This window comes from Mesoplodon densirostris, chromosome 10 (genome assembly GCF_025265405.1).
Source record: "Mesoplodon densirostris isolate mMesDen1 chromosome 10, mMesDen1 primary haplotype, whole genome shotgun sequence".
NCBI classification, from domain to species: domain Eukaryota; kingdom Metazoa; phylum Chordata; class Mammalia; order Artiodactyla; family Ziphiidae; genus Mesoplodon; species Mesoplodon densirostris.
In genome coordinates this window covers 78,141,579-78,165,222 of record NC_082670.1, presented here as the reverse complement: position 1 = coordinate 78,165,222, position 23,644 = coordinate 78,141,579, and the positions used below count along the sequence as shown (strand labels likewise).

Sequence of the window (23,644 nt, the reverse complement as noted above, 5' to 3'; positions counted from 1 at the left end):
ATATTTGGTCTATGGTGTTGTTCAAGTTCACTGTTTCTTTACTGATTTTCTGTCTGGATATTCTATCCCTTATTGAAAATGGGATATTGAAGTCTCCTAATATTGTATTGCTATCAGTCTCTCCTTTCATATCAGTTAGTATTTGTTTTATATACTTAGGTGCTCTGATGTTGGGTGCATATGTATTTACAGTTGCTTTATCTTCCTATTCAATTGATCATTTTATCATTATGTAATAATAACCTTCTTTGTCTCTAGAGATAGTTTTTGACTTAAAGTCTACTTAGTATTATTTAAGTATAGCCATTTCTGCTTTCCTTTGGTTACCATTTGCATGGAATATCTTTTTCCATCCCTTCATATTCAGCCTATGTGTGTCCTTGAATCTAAAGTGAGTTTCTTATAGACACCATACAGTTAGATCTTTGTTTTTTTTTTATCTATTCAGCTTCTCTGTATCTTTTTACTGGGGAGTTTAACCTATTTACATTTAAACTATCTATTGATAGGAAAGAATTTACTATTGCTATTTTAAAAACTATTTTCTGTTTATCTTGTAGTTCTTTTGTCCCTCTTTTCTCTCTTGCTGTCTTCCTTTGTGTTTTTGTTTTTTGTGTTTTTTTTTTGTTTTTTTTTTTTTTTTTGCTGTACGCGGGCCTCTCACTGCTGTGGCCTCTCCCATTGCGGAGCACAGGCTCCGGACACACAGGCTCCGCGGCCATGGCTCGTGGGCCCAGCCGCTCCGCGGCATGTGGGATCTTCCGGGATAGGGGCACGAACCCGTGTCCCCTGCATCGGCAGGCGGACTCTCAACCACTGCGCCACCAGGGAAGCCCTGTTTTTTGTTTTTTATTGATAGGATTTGATTCCTTTCTCTTTTTCTTTTGTGTAACTTCTATAAGTATTTTCTTTGTTGTTACCAAGGAGCTTACATATATTATCTTAAAACAGGGTACTTTAAGCTGATAACAACTTAATTCATTTACATTTAAGAACTCTCCACTTTTATCCCTCCTTTCTCCACATTGTAGGCTATTGATGTCACAATTAACATTTATTTATAGTATGTGTCCATTAACATAATTAATTATAGTTGTTTTTAATACTTTTGTCCTTTAGCTTTTATAGTTGAATTAAAAGTGATTTACACAGCACCATTATAGCAATATCCACCTTTGGCTTTTTTTAATTTTATTTTATTTAGTTATTTATTTTTGTCTATGTTGGGTCTTCATTGCTGTTTGCGGGCTTTCTCTAGTTGCGGTGAGTGGGGACTACTCTTCATTGTGGTGCATGGGCTTCCCATTGTGGTGGCTTCTCTTGTTGCGGAGCAGGGCTCTAGGCACATGGGCTTCAGTAGTTGTGGCACATGGGCTCAGTAGTTGTGGCTTGTGGGCTCTAGAGCACAGGCTCAGTAGTTGTGGCACATGGGATTAGTTGCTCCGTGGCATGTGGGATCTTCCTGGACCAGGGCTCAAACCCATGTCACCTGCATTGCCAGGTGGATTCTTAACCACAGCACCACCAGAGAAGTCCCCACCACCCTGTGGTTTTATATTGCTGAAGTTACATCTGAATAACCCAGAGGTAAAATTTATTCCAGCTATACTCTTTGGATTAAAACTATAGTGACTAAAGATTTAAAAATTCCATATTTTAAAATTATTTTAGGGAATTCCCTGGCAGTCTAGTGGCTAGGACTTGGCGCTTTCACTGCCAGGGCCTGGCTTCAGTCCCTGGTCAGGGAACTAAGATTCCACAAGCCAAGTGCCTCCCCCCAAAATAAATAAATAAAAAAAAAAAGGATTTTAAATATGTACCTTTAAAAACTCACATATACATATAGTATTGTGTTAGTTTCCTGGGGCTGTTGTAACAAATTACTACACACTTGGTGACTTAAAGCAACAGAAATTTATTCCGTCACAGTTCTGGGGCCAGAAGTCTGAAATCAAGGTGTTGGCAAGAATGTGCTTCCTCTGGTAGCACTAAGGGAGACTCTTTCCTTATCTCTTCCAGCTTCTTTTGGCTCCAGCCTTTTTTTGACTTGTGCCTGCGTAACTCTAGTCTTTTTCTTCATGTTCACATGGCCTTCTACTCTGTGTGTCTCTCCACTATGTGACTTTTATAAGGGTTTATGACTTTGAATTTAGGGCCCACCAGATAATCCAGAATGATCTCCTCATCTTGAGACTTTAACTTAATTACATTTTCAAAAACCCTTTTTCCAAATAAGATCACCTTTGTGGCTTCCTGGGATTAGGATGTGGATATATCTTTTTGGGGACCACCACATAATTGAGAAGGGAAAAGAGTGTTCAGTAGATTTTCATCCTAAAATACTATTTTGGAGATAGGAAAAATATCCTGCATAAAATAAAAGAAGACAATTTCACTTTATGAAGATTCTGTACAATGTCTCATAGAAAAAATATACAAATAATCATTTTTCAGTTTTTAAAATTTTAAAGCTAATACTATACATTGTAAAAAATACAAAATAAACTTCATCTTTCTGATAATGAGTGATAGATTTTCTTTTCTTAATTCATTCTCATATTTTCCATAGCCAGTTAGTCCCCAGCATCTATTGATTTTTCCCTCATTGCTAACTTTCATATCTGTCTTCTCCTCTCCATCGCAGTTCCTCTGACCACCCCCCTTCATCCTGTCATAATAGCTTCAGTTCTGACCTTCATCATTTCTTACCTGAATCAATACAATGTAGCTACTCTGGTCCAGTCTACATCCTGCTACCAGAATGAGGATTCCAAAACACAAATTCATTCCATTTACTCCCCTACTTAAAACCCTCCATTGGAACCCTCTTTGTCTTAGCATGACATCCTTAACATAGCCTATAAAGCCTTTCAGGATCTGACCCTTGTCTGCTTCTCAGGTTTTATTTCTTGCCATTCCTCTCTCACACCCTCTTTTCACATCCTACAGAATCCCTTTAATACTCTGTGTCCACTTACATCTCCATGTCTGTATATATGTTGTTTCCCCTGCCTTGACATTATTCCCTTCTGTACCTGGTTAACTCACACTTTCCTTCCAAATTCATCTCAGCTATTCCTTCATCTGGGAAATCTTCCTTGATTATTCCTCTCCTATTTCCCTCCTTGTCTTCCTACCTGGGTCTGGGCTAATTGTTTATCCCAAGTATTCTAGTAGCCTCCCACTACCTTGGGACTTCCTCTGTCATGTCATTATTATACCATATTATTTTAGTCTATTTAATTTCAATATCACTTCTTTTCAGAGATCATGTGTTTTATTTTCATATCTCCTAGCTTGGTATATAGGTATACTGTGTTTTTGATAAATGTTTGTTGAATAAACAGATGAATAAATGGGTGTTATAAACTTCATTTCTACTATCTCTAGAGCATTATTTATTCTCTTACTAGTTTTCATTTCTCAAAGAATTCAGAATAAGAATATGTTTTGCACAACTGTGTAATGTAATATGCTAGACTAAAATATCTGAGAGATTTTTATCATGCCTATAATTTAAATTCCTTAAGTTTAAATTTTATAAAGACCTTAGGAAAACTACATTTTTTAAATGAAATGTTTATTTTCTTTTATTATATAAATAAGATGAAAGTAAAGTATCTTATTCTTTTCATTTTGAAGGAACTGATTCCTACAAGCGATAGCAATGTAGTTGTATCTCTAACACGCCTCTTTGAAGTACTACTCTGTAACGTGGTAGAAAACGATCCTACCAGCAAGCACATTCGTGTTTGGATTATGGTTGGTTTTATACTTATTGTGTTTTTTAATTATGGAATAAAATATGCCTCTGGCAAATGATACTTGTGTTGAGAAAGACATTACAAGACCTAGAGCTGTTTTTTGGTGAGCACCAAAAGAATACCTGAAGACATTAAAGTTGCCCTGACCTGGTATTCTGATTTAAAAACGATTTAGAGAAAGTAAAATATGTCAGAATGAATCAAGACACCCTATTACTTATGAAAGATCATAATTTGATAAACACTTTATAAGGTGACAATATTAAACTAATATGGACTTCTTGTCTAAATGTTAAGCTAGAGTGTAGGCTACAACAAACTGGCTACGAAAGACTAGGAACAGGCATCCAACCAGCTGGGTGGAGCATTGCAGGCAGAATTCATAGAGGATATATGTAGGAAGGAGTCAGTGGTCCAGGTTAGTTAATGTCTAGAGATCAGAGAATGACAGAGAATAAGGCTCTCAGGGAACCAAAGGAAAGAGATGTTCTGTACGCTTCCCTGGTCTATGCTACTTTCCTATCCACCACCTTGTTCTCAAATGCCTCGATCTCCTCTTTCAATCTATCTTCTAGTCTACTCTGTGGTAATAGCAGTTCCCTCCCATGGTTTTCCCTTCACTTTGTTGCCACAGAAAATTTTCTCTTAAAATATTTTTGATAGATTTTTCTAACTAGATAAGTTAAGGCATGTACCTAGAGCAAAATTCAAAAGACAAAAGTAAATTTTCCACCCATACCAGTCCCCCAGCCACCCTCAAGGCAACCACTATTACCAGTGCCTCATGTAGCCTGCTAGAGATATTTGATACATATCCTCTTCTATATGTATACATATTTTATACACGTTAGCATACTATACATACTGATTTGCATCTTTTCTCACAATATATTTTGGAGATCTTTCCATATCAGTATTGGGTTACCTTTTTTTTTTTTTTAATAGCTACACGTATTCCAGTGTATGTTGCATATTCCAATTAAGCTGACTTCTATTGAAGAACATTTGGGTTGCTTCAGATATTTTGCTACCACAAACAGTGTTGCAGTAAATATTCTTATACATATATCGTTTTGTCCAGTGGGAATATATTTGAAGATAAACTCCTAAAAGAGAAATTCCTAGGTCATTTGGCATGAGAATTTTAATTTAGATACATAGTGCCAGAGGAATGATTTGTTACGTGACTTAGATGTGCTCCATTCTACTTTATTTGTAAATCTGACCTTTTCCAAGTAGATTAATCAGAACTTAATATACTATATTTTAGTTAATCTGTTAAAATTTTCTTTTAAAAAATTTAAATTAATTTTTCTTTTTAACCAACAGGCTTGCTTTATATTTTCTTTGATTTGGTCCATTGGAGGAAGTTGTGATACAGATGGTCGCATTGCTTTTGACATTTATATACGATTAGTCATATTGGGAAAAGATGAAAGCAACCCAATACCTGACTCTGTGGGTAAATGGGAATGCCACTTTGATGAAAAAGGCCTCGTCTATGACTACATGTATGAGGTATGATATAAAATGCTTGTTATGATAAGCTGTAAAACACAAAGTCGTAGATCAGCAGTCAAAAGTGGGTTCCCATCCTAGAGTTACTTTGACTCCTGTGATTAGCATTTTAGTCCCTTCTCTTTAGTTTCTCCTCCTATAACTTGGGGACAGTATAGGTAAACTTATTTTGAGAATATTTTATAATTTCAGATTTAAATTAAATTTTCTCCAATTTAAAAAAGAATTCACAAGAAGACTCTTTTAAACAGTAAGCATTTGCATAATTATTTGATTCATGCAAATTTTACTTCACAGAGCCATAAGATCTGGATAGAGACTTATTACAATTTTACCTAAACCTAGAAACACAACTGACTAGCACAGCCAGGACTTGTACCCAGCTCTCCTGATTGCCAGTGCAGAAATCTTTCCCTAAAACCATGTTAACACAGAATTTTAAGAATATGACCAGAAAGAGATTTTCATCCTCATTAGTCACAGTGGGAAGTCAATAGAATAATCTCTAAAACTAAAAAATCAAGAAGTGATAACACAAGCATATTCTTTAAGAATTGAAGGTAAATATCAAAATATCCAGCTTAAAGAGGCAAAGGTAGTTGCTGTTAGAGAGGAGAAAATAAGAGTGGGAAACTGCTGTTTTTCCTTAACCTTGTAAACTTTTGACTCTAAAATAGTGCATAAATAACTTTGATAAAAATAAAAGCTAAAACCTAAGAAATTAAGAATATGAATTACTGAAGAAACACTCACCCAAACTTGCAAAATTACCGTCACCCAGACACAAACCATATACATATACAACTTGCCAGAAAATATTTAAAGATTCTTAGATGCCAGCCATAGCACTGGAGTCCAAGAGATCTCCTTCTTTGCCAGGTGCTAACTCTTTTGTTGATTGATGGTGAGAGGCCTTAGGATCTCCAGGGAAGGGCAGGACAACTTGGAGAGGAAGATATCTGTGTGGGGGAGTGTGGATTCCCTAATCAGGATCACTTAGGGTATCAAGACAGCAGCTATTTAGCCCCTGGTTCAGAAGAACTTCAATAATGTAACAATCAGTCCAGCCATTCCAATATGTCCTGGCTGAGTATCAGCCTGGATCAATATGCCAAAGAGAATAATTTTAGAGAAACAAGTATGAGTTTATTTGATATTTTGTTTCTAGTTAGATTATTGCCCATTTACTTTAAAATATGAAAATATTAAGCCAAAGTCCTGTCATTGTAACTTCAGCCACATCAGAGTGGCTCTCAGATAAATTCTTGATATATGCACAAGGACATCTTGAAGGCAGTCTGGAAAGATTAGAGTGTTAAGAGGACAAGGACTTCCCTGGTGACGCAGTGGTTAAGAATGCACCTGCCAATGTAGGGGACATGGGTTAGATCCCTGGTCTGGGAAGATCCCACATGCCATGGAGGAACTAAGCCCATGTGCCACAACTACTGAGCCTGCACTCTAGAGCCCACAAGACACAACTGCTGAGCCCACGAGCCACAACTACTGAGCCCATGCACTGCACCTACTGAAGCCCATGCGCCTAGAGCCCATGCTCCGCAACAAGAGAAGCCACCGTATTTCACAATAAACAGGAGGAAAAGGCTGTAAAGTTTTTAAAAGCAAATATGATAACTGCTAAAAAGAGCCTTTTAGATAGCAAGTGCATGGTTATAATACTTTAAAATTTATGTTCTCTTACAGTTGAAAAACCGAGGTCGCTGGATCCACTGGAATGAATTAATTAAAAGTACTAATTTAGGAGATAAATGTGTCAAGATTCAAGATATTATAGTCCCTACAATGGATACAATTAGATATACATTTCTAATGGATTTGAGTATTACCTATGCAAAGTAAGAAACTATTATAAACATGCATTTTAAATATTATAGTACCTTTCTAATAGGATCATAGGACTTTAAAAAATAAATTTATTTATTTTTGACTAGGTAGGGTATTTGTTGCTGCACATGGGCTTTCTCTAGTTGCGGTGAGTGGGGGCTACTCTTTGTTGTGGTGTGCGGGCTTCTCATTGCAGTGGCTTCTCTTGCTGCGGAGCAAGGGCTCTAGGTGCACGGGCTTCAGTAGTTGTGGCACGCGGGCTCAGTCATTGTGGCTTGCGGAGTCTAGAGAGCAGGCTCAGTAGTTGTGGCGCACGGGCTGAGTTGCTCTGCGGCAAGTGGGATCTTCCTGGACCAGGGCTCGAACCCGTGTCCCCTGAATTGGCAGGCGGATTCTTAATCACTGTGCCACCAGGGAAGCCCAGGATCATAGGATTTTTGAAGTGAACTTTGAGGTCATCCATTTTCAGATAACTAGGACCCTGAGGGACTAATTGACATTTCCATAGTGACATCTGTTAGTAGTGGTAAACCTGAAATCCAGGTTTCCTATTGCCCACTTCAAAGTCTTTACCATCATACTTTGTTGCCTCATAAGCCATCTTTTTTTTTGTTTTTTTGTTTTGTTTTTTTTTTGTGATACGCGGGCCTCTCACTGCTGTGGCCTCTCCCGTTGCGGAGCACAGGCTCCGGACGCACAGGCTCAGCGGCCATGGCTCACGGGCCCAGCCACTCTGTGGCATGTGGGATCTTCCCGGACCGGGGCACGAACCCACGTCCCCTGCATCGGCAGGCGGACCCTCAACCCCTGCGCCACCAGGGAAGCCCCATAAGCCATCTTTTATTTCTTTTATTTGTAATAGCAGATTAAATGTCAGTTACAGTGTTACTGTTAAAAAGGTATGCATTCTACTCCAGGTTCATTGTACTCCTGAGGGATCAGACTAACCATGATACACATTTTCCTGTTTGGCATTTTTGAGATCTGTCCTATGCTAGTTCTTCATAACTTAAGATGAACATAAAAGACTCAGACTTACGTAAGAAGAGCACATCAAAAAAGATGAAAAGCCTAGCACGTACCATAGACATACCCATACCAATTTTCTTAATAACACTTTTATAGTTATTTTTCTTTGAAACACTAGCCATAATTTATCATTAATATTATTTAAACTGGGGCTTCCCCGGTGGCACAGTGGTTAAGAATCCGCCTGCCAATGCAGGGGACATGGGTTTGAGCCCTGGTCTGTGAAGATCCCACATGCCACGGAGCAACTTAAGCCCATGTGCCCCAGTTACTGAGCCTGCGCTCTAGAGCCCGTCAGCCACAACTACTGAGCCTGTGGGCCACAACTACTGAAGCCCACGCGCCTAGAGCCCATGCTCCACAACAGGAGAAGCCATGGCAATGAGAAGCCCATGCACCACAACGAAGAGTAACCCCCGCTCGCCGCACCTAGAGAAAGCCTGCGCGCAGCAATGAAGACCCAACGCAGCCAAAAGTAAAAAAATAAATAAATAAAATTATTTAAAAAATATTATTTAAACTGGACAAGCTCACATAATATGCATGAATGTCATGGTTTATTTGTTTTTGATGAAGAACCTGTTTCTGAGTGAATTTTGTGGCAGTTTTATCCTGTTTAATTTAAAAAAAAGAAAAATAGCTTATGAGGGAACATTATTTTATCCCTATTTTGTACCCATAGTTGCATTTTTGCATTTAGAGGCTAATATTAAAAACTTCATTAAGCAAGGAAGGTACTTGTCAATTCTGGGGTACATACTCTTGTTCCATGAACCATTTGTCAGAATAATGCTTTTAAATGAATAAGTACAAATATAGGATTATAAAGCAAATCACATATTAAAATATATTTATTTAAATATTGAAAAAATTTGAGCTATAGTAGTAATAATGTGCTTTTTATTAACACATTAAATAATAAGATCCATCTGTGAGTCTGATGATGATCATAATTTTGAAGAAGCAATGGGCATAAGTGATATTTTTGAAATATCTCTAACAATTGTAATGTTTAGTATAATATGTGTGATTTCTATTGATGACAAATATTATCAATATTATTATTGATAATAAAGTACATAGGTACTATATTATAAATTGCTCCATTTTAGTTAAGTGTAGTGAAAGTAAAGGTATAAACTCTATGTCATCTAAGTTCACAAACTCTCAATACTGTCTAAGAATTTCTTCAGTTTGATCCATGGGCCTCAAGTTAAGAACAGTGTTTATTTAGTAAAATTATTTTAATAAATAGTTTTCCATAATGTGTTACTCAGATTGGAAAGCGTAGATGAATTCTCAGGCATCACTGTAGTTCTAAATGATCTTTTTTTATTTATAGTATTAATTTTATGTTTCTACTTCAATGATAATTTTAAAAATTATTATTATCATAATTTGGGTCATATAGATGACTCTTTATACCTGATTACTGCTGCTCAGTTTTAGTGCCAGCCTTTGTGTTTGTCTTTATGTAGCATGTGATGCCAAGTTGTCAATTAAAGTGACAGTATTTAATTTTTAATTCAGTATGTCTCAAACGGGATTCTCCAGGGTTCTGTGAACATAAACTCTTAGGATTTTTTTTTCCCTTTAAAATTAGTTCAGACCACTCAAAAATGAGAAACCCTGCTTTTGAAGCCCTTGGAATAGAGAATTCCTTAGAGTTTGCTTTTAGACAAGTATTTTCAGTTAGTAACGCTGACTTGATTCAAAAATGCTATTAATGGGCATATATATAACCGTTACCTTTAGAATTCATTGTTATTTAGTTTCTCACAAAAGCTTTGTGCTATTGAGATAACTGCGAAACACTTTCAATCTCTCTTATTGTCATCATCCTATTAGTCTATTCCACACGGCACCCTCTTGCCTGTACCTCTAACTAAAAAGTACAAATACGTCACTTTTCTGAGGCGACAAACTTTGGCTTTTTTTTTTTCTGAAAAGTTAAGCATGTTACTACTTGTTTTATGAGTGTTTTTGCATATAGCAATGTTACATTTGTTCAAATAATAGTTTGTTACTATTTCAGTTTCAGTAAGTAAGCAAAACTGTGTGCCAATTGTTACTTTCACCAGTCTTTTATGAAATTACAATGATAAATTGAAATGTGAGTTTTTGGATGAAGTTGATTTGATTACTATTTAGGTTTTCAACTAAATCCAGCCTCTTCTAATTGAAATGTATTCTGACTTTTTCTCCTTTTGAATGATATGTTCACTGTTTCATTAAGGCCGCTACTTTTTGTGGGTCCAACGGGTACAGGAAAATCAGTGTATGTGAAGGATAAGCTGATGAATCACTTGGAAAAGGACCTGTACTTTCCTTTTTATGTTAATTTCTCCGCACGGACCAGTGCCAATCAGGTTCAGGTTAGTTAAAAGCCAGAAACATGGGTCTATAATTATTCATTTTTTTGCCTTTTTGATTAGCATTTAAAACTGCATTTTAAATGAGCAGCTGTGTAAATCCTCTATGAATTTAAATAAAATTTCAAAACTTCTTTTTGGCATTACAAGTAAGTTTTAAAAATCAGGTTTTAAGGACAAAAGTTCAAGAGAACATTTTTGCATTAATACTGAATTGTTGAGCTTTGTCATCTTTTTTTTCAAGCCCAAGAAGCAACAATTGATTTCTTAACTGGAGAAGTAAAGGAGAAGGGAGGGAGGGTGGAAGAGAGAGAGGGAAGGAGAGAGAGAAGGAGACAAGGGGAGAGAGAGAGAGAGAGAGAGAGAGAGAGCGCGAGCTTGTTCTTTCGAGACTCTCCTAGATGGTCCCCTAGGGGTATTTGCTGCCTACTGAAGTTCTGTCAGTGAAAGATCTTTCAAACCATACACTGTTTATTGTATGACCTTCTGTGACAGGAAACTGTGCATCCCACCCTTTACCCCCAGAGGTGCCAAATGAAAGTACTGCATGAGATCTTTTCTAATCACCATTTTTATCATCCATTCCTAAATTTATATCTGTCCATTCTCTCCTGATCTGTGGTGCTCATTTTCGTTGTTTTAAGCCAGTAGAATTCCCTAATTTCAAAATACTACAAATTTAGATTAGTGCTTTTAGATATTAAGTTAAAGTTAATAGATATGTTGGGGTATCCAATATAGAAAATATTTTGTGTGTGTGTGTGCATATGTGTGTATACAATATAAATATATAAATAGGTGTAACAATTGGTTATATATAAACATGTAACAATTCTGAGCACATAGAAGGATTTCAATATATGCTCTTTGAATGATGTTGAATATGAAGTTTGGTATAACCCTAAAATGAATAAATATAAATTAATAAACACGCACATAATGTTGCTTGGCATTATTTCCTTACATAATTAGACTGTTAAATTTCTTTTTTTTCCTGGTGTTAAGTATGGCTTTAAATATACTACTATTTCTTTTTTATATTTTAGAACATTATTATGGCTAGGCTGGATAAAAGACGCAAAGGAGTTTTTGGACCACCTATGGGAAAGAAGTGTATAATTTTTATAGATGACATGAATATGCCTGCATTGGAGAAATATGGAGCTCAACCTCCTATTGAATTATTACGACAGTTTTTTGACTGTGGGAATTGGTAACTATTTAATTAAAGTCTTAAGTAGCCATGCTGAAGTTATTTCTTGTTCTCTTCTTCTATTTTAATTTCTCACATCAAAATAATATATTTTCTCAAATTACTTATGGAAGAAAATGGTTGCCCAGATTTTCCTATAAAGAAAATTTTGGAAGACTTTTCTATAACTTTTTATACCATGGAAGAATAATCCAGTATTGGAAATATATTTATTCAATAATGTATTAATTTTTGTCCTTTTTATCTACTACTTTCAATTATTAAATATAATTTACAAATTACATCTTTTACCATCACCCAGAACTGAGAATTTGTGGGTAGTCTCCAACCTAAGTAACCGTAACCAGCACCCTATGTTTCTGCCATTTTAAAATTCTTTATATTATCTATAACTATTTGGGACTACTGTATCCTTGGGATGGCTTGGTTTTGACAGCAATTTCGTAGATAACTCTTCCATTCCTCCCACCCTATTTTATGATGACATGGTTAGTTTCCAACAAATAAGACATTGTACCTTTTAGTTCGGATTAATAATTCTTCATTTCCTCCTGTTAAAATACTTTCCTAATCCCTAATATGCCATGATTTTTATCTCAAGGCAAGGGTAACCTAATTGTGAAGCTAAGTCATATTTTGGGATTATATTTTTGTTGTTGTTATTGCATGCCCTTGGAATCCTGCCTCCAGGAGATAACCACTGTTAATAGTGTATTCCCTATTCTTCCAAGTTCTTTTTCTATATAAATATATTTTTTATTAAAAAAAGACCCATATTACATATAATGTTTTTGCAACTTATTTGCACTTAAATATTTATCGATATTATTTGTCTGTCTCATTCACCTATCTGTATTATTTGTCTATCTCATTCATTTTGTTGCATTTTAATACTGTTTAGTTTTGTGGATCTTGCTATAATTTACTTAACCAGTCCCTTATTGACAGTTACTAGAGTTGTTGCCAAAAATCAAGTCATATTTTCATACTTTCTATGGTACATTTAGACTAAGAACTGGCTGTATAGATTTCTCCCATAACCACCCCCCCTTTTTTGCAAGAACGTCAATATTAAAGGACTTTATGACCTGTTGGAAATAAGCAACTTTTCACTCTGAGTGCTTCCAGCTAAACTGAGTCATTTGTGTACCCCTTTCTGATTAAAACTTCTTTGAAGCTTTGTTATTCCCTAATGGGTCTCTTTTTATATAACAAAATTGTGTATAGGTTCTATTTATACACCCTTTTGTGCTCTGAAGATAAGATTTGAGATGAGAAAAAGAAATCAAGACTTAGCTGTAAGTAGAATAAGTATATAGTTTATTGTTCAAATCAGGACATTTCTGAGAGAAAAAGGGGAGTGTTAATAGTTACTACAGGATGGGCACAAACAATTGTCCTAGGCAAAGTGGGACATATTGTCATTTACCTGTAACTATCCACAAAAAAGATCTCTCATCCATGCTTCTGGATTTGGAGTGTGAAGAGGCAAAGGAGAGTCAAATTGGAAAGAACTGGAAAAAAGAAAGGCAAGAGCAAGAGGAAGGGACCTTCTAGATACCCAGAATCTGGGCAACAGAATCAGTGTCACTGAAAGGAGAAATAGACTGCTGCTTTAAAACAAGTTTTCTCTGCAGATTGGTGGTTGCCTGAGGCGGGGGATAGGGGGAGCAAAATAGGTGAAGAGGGTCGAAAGGTACAAATTACCAGTTATAAAATGAGTAAGTCAGGGGGCTGTAATATACATCATGGTGACTATAGTTAATAATACTGTATTGCATATTTGAAAGTAGCTAGGAGGGTGAATCTTGAAAGTTATCACAAGAAAAAAAATTTTGTAACTATGTATGGTGACAAATGTTAACTGGACTTATTGTGGTGATCATTTTACAATTTGGACAAATATCAAATCATTACGGTGTACATGGACACTAATATAATGTTATGTCAGTTATACCTCAATTTAAAAAAAAAGAAAAATTATAGGAATCTTTTAAAAAAAAAACTTCTCTCTTACTCCAAGCATTATCTAATCTTCCATTTAAAGAAGCTAAAATCAGATTAATTTTCTAAGGAGATCTACTTTTCAATCCATCTTGTTGGCTTTATAACTGATTGTTTTGGAATTTTTATGTGCTTTCAAGGTATGACCTTAAGGACACAAGTAAAATCACGTTGGTTGACATAGAACTGATTGCTGCCATGGGCCCTCCAGGTGGTGGAAGAAATCCAGTCACTCCCCGTTTTATTAGACATTTCAACATCTGCACTATTAATACTTTCAGTGATGAAACTATGGTCCGAATCTTCTCATCAATTGTAGCATTCTACCTTAGGACTCGAGAATTTCCTCCTGAGTACTTTTTAGTTGGGAACCAAATTGTCAATGGGACTATGGAGGTGAGCAAAGAATGCAATAGGGTGTTTTAGTACTACATATATCCTTATTTAATCCTTCCTTTTTTTTTTTTTTTAACTTCTTTTTCCCCTTAGCCACTTTAGTCTTCAGTGTCAGAGAAGCTGTTAGGAAGGCTTGAGGACAGGAAGATCATAGGCTTTGAAATTGGGGAATCTAACTGGGTTTGAGTCTTGACTGCTGTTTCCTAGCTATCTGGCCTTCAGCAAGTAACTTGACCTTCCAGAAACTTACTTTTTTAATCACTAAAATGGGAGATAATACCTATTTCACAAGGTTATTATAAGGAAATCATCCAGAACCAATATCTGCCACATTGTGGGTTTTTCCCTAATTGTTGGGTTCCTACTCTAGTATTTACTAATTTTCCCTTCTCTCTCTTCCCTCCCATTCTTCATGTTGTGTCAGAAAAAAAAAGAAAGAAACTTAAGAAGCTTATGAATACATTATTTTTGCTAGACCACATAACTTAGGAGTAGCAGTGAAAAAAAAAATAAGAGAATACAAGGGTGGGACTAGAAAACAAGACTGCCCATATAGCCAAAGAACAGCCCTTAACTTATCCAGGGTGTGTTACCTGCTTCTGCTCAGAGGCCAGAGCCAGCCTCATCGCTGATGGTAGAAGGGAAAAAAAATGTATTTAAGGTAATTTAGTGATAATCTCATTGAACTAAGCTTTCTGGAGCCTTGATACAGTGGGGTTCACTTTGGCATCACTGCAACCAGAAGCAAAAAGCTCCATAGAATCATTCCATCAGTTTCCAAGAGCATTGTATCTTTCTAAAGTTCTTTTGCCCCTGTTCTGGTGGAAAATTGGGTTGTTAAAATAGAGAAACTATGAGCAAAGAGATAGTACATTATAATTCCTGTACTTATACAGAAAAGTTCTTCTATTTATAAAATATGGTAGTTATATTTCAGGCATCTCCTGGAAAGAGAGGGGAGTTGTCTTTGATGTTTTGTAGACCTACCGTGTATGGAGATTAGGGGAGACGAATTAGAGAACATATATAAATAAAAAATAATTTCATTTGGATTTTTTTCAGCCTATATTATAAAAGATTTAATTTACCTTTCTTAAAGAGGATGTTAAACTTCATTTGGTGAATTCAGCATGTAGTAAAAATATACTTCATTTTGATATTATAGCCAATTAAGATAGGAGGAGGAGAGGGGAGAGAGAAAACGAGAGAGAAGGGAAGGGAGAGAACACGCTGATTTATTTTGGAGTCAGTGGTGGTCAAAGAAAATTGTTTCATCATCCTCTTCATTTCGAATGAGTTATCTGATTTCACTTTCTATTAAAGTTTTTGTTAACTATTTAATCCCAGGTCATTCGCCTTTAAATGTAACAACCATAATTACTGGGAAATAAAAGCTTTGTCACTTCTTGAGCTTGGATGGAATCAGATAATATTAAGTTTCCTCAACTTTGTAATGCCTGGTTGAGTGCTATAAACCAAAAGAAATAGATATATGCTATATTAGACTCAATACTATACAATTTTCCAAGTCAATGTGATCTGATAGGATAAATAAAATATTTTATATAATATACTGTCTTTTATAGTATATTACATTGTTGTTGGCTTTGTATTATTGACTTTGCTGATTATAAGCATTTTATTTTTGCTTTGTTGCTTTTTTCATATTCAGATATATAAACAATCCATGGAAAATCTTTTGCCCACTCCCACAAAATCTCATTACACTTTCAACTTGCGGGATTTTTCACGTGTCATCCGGGGCTGCTTGCTCATTGAAAGAGATGCCGTGCAGAGCAAGCACACTATGATCCGTCTGTTTGTGCATGAGGTTCTCCGAGTGTTTTATGATCGTCTCATTAATGATAATGACCGATTCTGGCTGTTCACTTTAACAAAAAATGTTATAAGAGACCATTTTAAAGAATCATTTGATAGTATCTTTTCACATTTAAGAAAAGGGAACGCACCAGTGAGTATATTTAGTGATTAAAAATATATTAAGTTAAAATAATCCAATAGCATGAATTATTACAATCAATTTATCTTTGAAAGAATACTATTACTTTTTTTAAAACATCTTTATTGGAGTATAACTGCTTTACAATGCTGTTGTCTGCTTTATAACAAACTATTATTTCTTAATGATCATATTCTTTTAACTTTCCTCATAGATAGGTATTTATTTTGAGAAGATTTGCTTTCAGAGGAATTATGTGTATAACATAGAAGTTATATGATAGGGATTGAGTGATATAACAGATATAAGGTGCTTAACATGGTGACCATCCCTTAGTAATGACTCACAAAATGGGAGTTGCTCAGAATGACTTTTCCTGCCCCTGGGGGCAAAAAACTTATATGATAGAAAAAACTGTTTTCTTTTTACTTCCTAAGGATATAATATAATTTCAGGTGTTAATTTTACAAGTATATTATTTACTATCCTAATATTTAAAAGAATTATCTAATTGATAATCATCCCATAACATAGATAAAACAAAATTTTGTGTAACATTTTCTTAAATTTATTTTAGAAAAAAATTTTAAAGTTTCTTAAATTTATTTCAGAAAAATTTTTGTTTTAAAATTATTTTAGAAAAAAATTTAAGTTCTAATATAATTTGTTGATTTCCATTTTATAGGTAACTGAAGAGGACTTAAGAAATCTCATGTTCGGTGACTATATGAATCCTGACCTTGAAGGAGATGACAGAGTTTATATTGAAATTCCAAATGTTCATGATTTTAGTGACATTGTGGAGCAGTGCTTAGATGAGTATAATCAAACTCAGAAAACAAGAATGAATCTTGTCATTTTTAGGTACCTATATTTGGTATTGATGGTTAAAATTATATTAATTATATTAAATTAAATTATAATTTTATAAAATTATAAAATTTTATTGTGAAATATTTAAATGTACAAAAAGATATAAAACTATAATGAACAACCTTGTACCCATCACCCAGCTTGAGACATAAAATACTAAACACAATATTGTAAATCAAATATACTTTGATTTAAAAAAAAGGGCATAAATACTAGCAATTTATTTGAAGTCCCTTGTGTAATCAGCCTTCCCTCACTGCATCCCTATTGTACCTTACAGGGGTAAAAAGAAACTCATGTGTTTCTTTGGCCTTTTACTACATGTGTGTGTTCCTAAACACATATACAGTCTTATTTTGCATGTCGCATACTGTGCACATTCCTCTGCAAGTTGGTTTATTCTAGATTGTTTGTGAAATTCACAGAAGATGAATTTTTACTACTGTATTGCACCACATTGTATAATTTTAACAGAATGTAGTCATTCTTCTGAGATAGACTTCTAGGTAATTTCTAGTTTATGTAATTAAAAAAAAGTTTGAACATTCATGTCTCCTTAGTTACATGTGTAAGAACTTCCCTAGGCCATATTCTTAGAAATGGAATTATTGTGTCATGGTATGTAAGCATCTTCTACTTTACTAAGTTTTGCCAAAGTATCTTCAAAAATAATTATTGTTTTTAAGAGCTTCCATTGTTTCTAACCCTTCACAACACTTAGGATTGCCAGACTTGGTAAGTTTTGTCAGTCGAAGGAGAGTGGAATGCTTTCTGACTGTGACTTTAGTTTTTTGGGTTTTTTTTAACATCTTTATTGGACTATAACTGCTTTACAATGATGTGTTAGTTTCTGCTTTATAACAAAGTGGATCAGTTTATATCCCCATATCTCTTCCCTCTTGCGTCTCCCTCCCTCCCACCCTCCCTATCCCACCCCTATAGGTGGTCACAAAGCACCGAGCTAATCTCCCTGTGCTATGCGGCTGCTTCTCACTAGCTATCTATTTTACATTTGGTAGTGTATATGTGTCCATGCCACTCTCTCACTTTGTCCCATCTTACCCTTTCCCCTCCCCATATCCTCAAGTCCATTCTCTAGTAGGTCTGCGTCTTTATTCCCGTCTTGCCGCTAGGTTCTTCATGACCTTTTTTTTGGTTTGTTTTTTAGATTCCACGTATATGTGTTAGCATACGGTATTTGTTTTTCTCTTTCTGACTTACTTCACTCTGTATGACAAACTCTAGGTCCCTCCACCTCACTACAAATAACTCAATTTCGTTTCTTTTTATGGCTGAGTAATATTCCATTGTATATATGTGCCACATCTTCTTTATCCATTCATCTGTTAATGGACACTTAGGTTGCTTCTATATCCTTGCTATTGTAAATAGAGCTGCAATGAACGTTGTAGTACATGACACTTCTTGAATTATGGTTTTCTCAGGGTATATGCCCAGTAGTGGGATTACTGGGTCATATGGTAGTTCTATTTTGAGTTTTTGAAGGAACCTCCATACTGTTCTCCATAGTGGCTGTATCAATTTACATTCCCACCAACAGTGCAAGAGGGTTCCCTTTTCTCAACACCCTCTCCAGCATTTATTGTTTGTAGATTTTTTGATGATGGCCATTCTGACCAATGTGAGATGATATCTCCTTGTAGTTTTGATTTACATTTCTCTAATGATTAATGATGTTGAGCATTCTTTCATGTGTTTGTTGGCAATCTGTATATCTTCTTTGGAGAAATGTCTATTTAGGTCTTCTGCCCATTTTTGGACTGGGTCATTTGTTTTTTTGATATTGAGCTGCATGAGCTCCTTGTAAATTTTGGAGATTAATCCTTTGTCAGTTGCTTCATTTGCAAATATTTTCTCCCATTCTGAGTGTTGTCTTTTCATCTTGTTTATGGTTTCCTTTGCTGTGCAAAAGCTTTGAAGTTTCATTAGGTCCCATTTGTTTATCTTTGTTTTTATTTCCATTTCTCTAGGAGGTGGGTCAAAAAGGATCTTGCTGTGATTTATGTCATAGAATGTTCTACCTATGTTTTCCTCTAAGAGTTTGATAGTGTCTGGCCTTACATTTAGGTCCTTATCCATTTGAGTTTATTTTTGTATATGGTGTTAGGGAGTGTTCTAATTTCATTCTTTTACATGTAGCTGTCCAGTTTTCCCAGCACCATTTATTGAAGAGGCTGTCTTTTCTCCACCGTATATTCTTGCCTCCTTTATCAAAGATAAGTTGACCATATGTGTGTGGGTTTATCTCTGGGCTTTCTATCCTGTTCCATTGATCTATATTTCCGTTTTTGTGCCAGTACCATACTGTCTTGATTACTGTAGCTTTGTAGTACAGTCTGAAGTCCAGGAGCCTGATTCCTCCAGCTCCATTTTTCTTTCTCAAGATTGCTTTGGCTATTTGGGGTCTTTTGTGTTTCCATGCAAATTGTGAAATTTTTTGTTCTAGTTCTGTGAAAAGTGTCAGTGGTAGTTTGATAGGGATTGCATTGAATCTGTAGATTGCTTTGGGTAATATAGTCATTTTCACAATGTTGATTCTTCCAATCCAAGAACATGGTATATCTCTCCATCTATTTGTATCATCTTTAATTTCTTTCATCAGTGTCTTATAATTTTCTGTATACAGGTCTTTTGTCTCCTTAGGTAGGTTTATTGTAGATGTTCTATTCTTTTTGTTGCAATGGTAAATGGGAGTGTTTTCTTAATTTCACTTTCAGATTTTTCATCATTAGTGTATAGGAATGCAAGAGATTTCTGTGCATTAATTTTGTATCCTGCTACTTTACCAAATTCATTGATTAGCTCTAGTAGTTTTTTGGTAGCATCTTGAGGATTCTCTATGTATAGTATCATGTCATCTGCAAATAGTGACGGCTTTACTTCTTCTTTTCCAATTTGGATTCCTTTTATTTCTTTTTTTCTCTGATTGCTGTGGCTAAAACTTCCAAAACTATGTTGAGTAATAGTGGTGAGAGTGGGCAACCTTGTCTTGTTCCTGATCTTAGAGGAAATGGTTTCAGTGTTTCACCATTGAGAACAATGTTGGCTGTGGGTTTGTCATATATGGCCTTTATTATGTTGAGGTAAGTTCCCTCTATGCCTACTTTGTGACTTTATAGTTTTAATTCCCCTAATTACTAGTGAGGCTACGTTTCCTGAATTTACTATTTTGTATATAACTGATTTTCTATTTCTTGCATAGAAATCCTAGTATTAAAAGATTGAATAAATTTGGGGTTTTTTTTTTGTTTTGTTTTGTTATTGGCCGACCTGTGTGGCTTGTGGGATCTTAGTTCCCCAACCAGGGATCGAACCTGGGCCCTTGGCAGTGAAAGCCCAGAGTCCTAACCACTGGACCACCAGGGAATTCCCAAAGAAATGTTTTTAATAAAAGCAATAATATGCTCCCAGTATAAATGATTACAGTTTCATTTTATTTTTATAATTTGTATAGTACATTTCCTGAATTTGTACCTCAAATAGTTTTCCTTTACATCAAATGATCCAATTGCAACTGCATTTGAAAAATCATGCTTTTTGATGATTACCTCTTTAAAATTGGGATAGTAATATATGGGGCAGCAAGGTCCATTCTTCTAGGAAAGCAAAATGATACTTATGTGTAAATATACATTTATATTCATATTTTCAAGTATAATAATATCGATATTTCATAGGTATGTATTGGAACATTTATCACGAATATGTCGAATTCTAAAGCAGTCTGGTGGAAATGCTTTGCTTGTTGGGCTTGCAGGAAGTGGTCGTCAATCCTTAACTCGTCTGGCTACATCCATGGCAAAAATGCAAATTTTCCAACCAGAAATTTCTAAGAGCTATGGTATGAATGAATGGAGAGAGGACCTGAAGGTAAAATTGTGAGCAAATCTTGTGTCTAAAATAATATCTGTGCATTATTTTTTAAACGTATTTATTAGAGTATAATTGCTTTACAGTGGTGTGTTAGTTTCTGCTGTATAACAAAGTGAATCAACTATACATATACCTATATCCCCATATCCCCTCCCTCTTGCATCTCCCTTCCACCCTCCGTATCCCACCCCTCTAGGTGATCACAAAGCACTGAGCTGTGCTATGTGGCTGCTTCCCACTAGCTGTCTGTTTTACATTTGGTAATGTATATATGTCCATGCCACTCTCTCACTTCATCCCAGCTTACCCTTCCCCCTCCCCATATCCTCAAGTCCATTCTCTAGTAGGTCTGTGTCTTTATTCCTGTCCTGCCCGTAGGTTCTTCAGAACCTTTTTTTTTTTTTTTAGATTCTACATATATGTGTTACAATGCATTATTTTATCTGTAAAGAGAGAGCCAACCTGTATAGCTGTGTGCTAAATACACTGGTGTTGATGATAATAATATTATCCCTAGAGCAGTTACTGTGTGTGCTGAGCACTGTTTTAAGTGCTTTATATACATGCTGTCATTCTATAGGTATGACAGTTCAATGCAGCAGGTATGGTTGTCTCTGTGTTTTACTGATGAGGAAACTGAAATTGAGAGAAGGCATGCACAGCAGAGCAGGATTTATGACTTAAGTCTTATCCACTGCTGTTACCATGGCTGCTGCTGATTTTACCTTTATTCTAGTTCAGAGAGGCCTTATTTCAGGCAAATGTGTGTTTTCCAGTAGACTTAAATATGAACCTCAATGATGATGATGATGTCATTAATGTTGTCAAATCTTAATAGTTTCTTTGGAGCTGTGTTGCTGTTCCAGTAACAAATAGAATAGTGGAGTGCATACTTGGGGCTTCACCCTCATGTGCCCAGGGCTCTGCAGGCCCCAGAAGAGAGATGACCTAAAGTGGAAAAAAATAAGAGAGACATTACTGGACTTTTTAAACTTCCTCTGACCCTGACATACTAAAATTCTACATCCTAAAAGTTACTGTAGAGAACTGGTCTTTATATCTTTGATCTTAGATGGACAGAGATTCTTTCTGTTTTCAAATCCATCTCAGTCCCTGAAGTAAGATGCTGAATCAATGACTATGTCTAAGGGGTTGGCAAACTGGCCAGTTGGAGTCTCCCACCAAAAGGGCGGGAGAAATGGAGGCCCAGATTGACAGCCCCACCAAAATGGAAGAGGTACTACTCTAAATTTGAGATGTTATCAAAAGAAAGGAAAGCAAAACCAACAGATTTCCACCAGATTTTGGTTATAAGTACATTTTTATTTTCAGGTTCTATTAAGGAAAGTGGGCATGAGGGGCCAGAAGACAGTCTTTCTAATCACGGACACCCAGATTAAAGAGGAAGCTTTTCTAGAGGATATCGACAGTGTGCTCAATACTGGAGAAGTACCTAATATTTTTGCAGCAGATGAAAAACAAGAAGTGATGGAGGTAAATGCTTTTTAGGGAGTGCTGCTCCCAACATGTCTTGAAGCTTTTCTGCTCTTCAGGATAAATATATCTTTTGCGGAGGATTTTGGTAATTGAAAACTTAATGTATATTATTTTAATACTTTTTTGGTGAATTTTAAATAGCTTCAATAGTTATGAGACAGAATTTTAATTTGTTTTTTCCATAATGATGACATTGTGTTTCATCCATTTGATCTTATTTAGCATGTTTTATGAGTGATTAGAGATTTAAAATCATATCTTAGGGTTACAGTGATATGAGAAAATATAGCTTTAAAACACTACTTGATTAGCTTTTATGGTTTACCACTGGTTAGTAAAATTTTCAAATTTTAACAAAACTACTTGTATTAATTCTGATATATCTGAGAGTCATGCTTTGTGATTTAATTGACAAAAAAATACATTTTTGAAGCACCCACTACTTCAGATGTCCTGACCTTTGACCCCCATTTCTAAGATCTTCCCATACAAGATTTCAGCTAGTAATTTCCCCTTTCATGTACCATAACTACTTTTACCCACAGATTTTATCACTCATACCAGGATGCTTCATTCCAGCCTCTAGTGATAGCATGTGGAGTAAAATGGTTTCACCCTGGTTGTTCAAGCACCCTGCTTTTCTTGTCTATGGAATGAAACTGTTGTATACACAAAATAGTTCCTCCTACATAGCGTTGTTGTGAGTTCTGAGGATCAAGTGAAATAAGGCACTTATGGAATGTAAGGCACTTATGGAACGTCAGGCACTTAGAAAGCCCTCAGTAAATCTGATACATTACCAGTTCATGGCCTGGCATGGGGAAGAAGAAAGGAAAAAAAAATCCCAAGTAGCATCCAGGTTGTGGCTAAGGCTGCTGAAGAATCATAATTCTCCTAATTTATAGGATAAATTCATCCCCCACACTCCTACCCAAGGAATGGGACACCTTGGGGAGTGGGATTTTCTAAGCTTTGCAAGGATTTTCTGCTCACTGTAGCTATTGTTTATCTTTTCTTCTCATCACTTTGCTACAAAGCTTTTCCATTGCTTCACTATTTTATGGTATGACCCAACAGTAGCCTTAAGAACTTCTTTCCTTCATATTCCACCCTAGGAACACCGTATCAGTTTTTCCACAAGGAAATGGTCATGGTCAGAACTCAGGGGTACCGAAATGCATTCCTGTTTTTGCTTGCTTTATACTAATTTTTAAAAATATAAAAGGTTAATGTAAAAGAAGTTATATTAATTTCTTTACATACCCTGCATCCCACTTTG

The 23,644-nt window shown here is 35.6% G+C and overlaps 1 protein-coding gene across 1 annotated transcript in view; it reads left to right on the top strand.

Annotated features, from left to right (window-relative positions):
- Positions 1-23,644, top strand: part of DNAH12 (dynein axonemal heavy chain 12) — a 222,826-nt gene that overhangs the window by 127,470 nt on the left and 71,712 nt on the right. The window contains exons 35-44 of the mRNA XM_060111265.1: positions 3,643-3,762; positions 5,094-5,282; positions 6,987-7,138; positions 10,393-10,531; positions 11,575-11,741; positions 13,886-14,141; positions 15,814-16,113; positions 16,787-16,965; positions 20,673-20,865; positions 22,201-22,362. Of these exons, the coding sequence (XP_059967248.1) occupies positions 3,643-3,762; positions 5,094-5,282; positions 6,987-7,138; positions 10,393-10,531; positions 11,575-11,741; positions 13,886-14,141; positions 15,814-16,113; positions 16,787-16,965; positions 20,673-20,865; positions 22,201-22,362 (1,857 nt within the window). The remainder of the gene's footprint in view (positions 1-3,642; positions 3,763-5,093; positions 5,283-6,986; positions 7,139-10,392; positions 10,532-11,574; positions 11,742-13,885; positions 14,142-15,813; positions 16,114-16,786; positions 16,966-20,672; positions 20,866-22,200; positions 22,363-23,644) is intronic.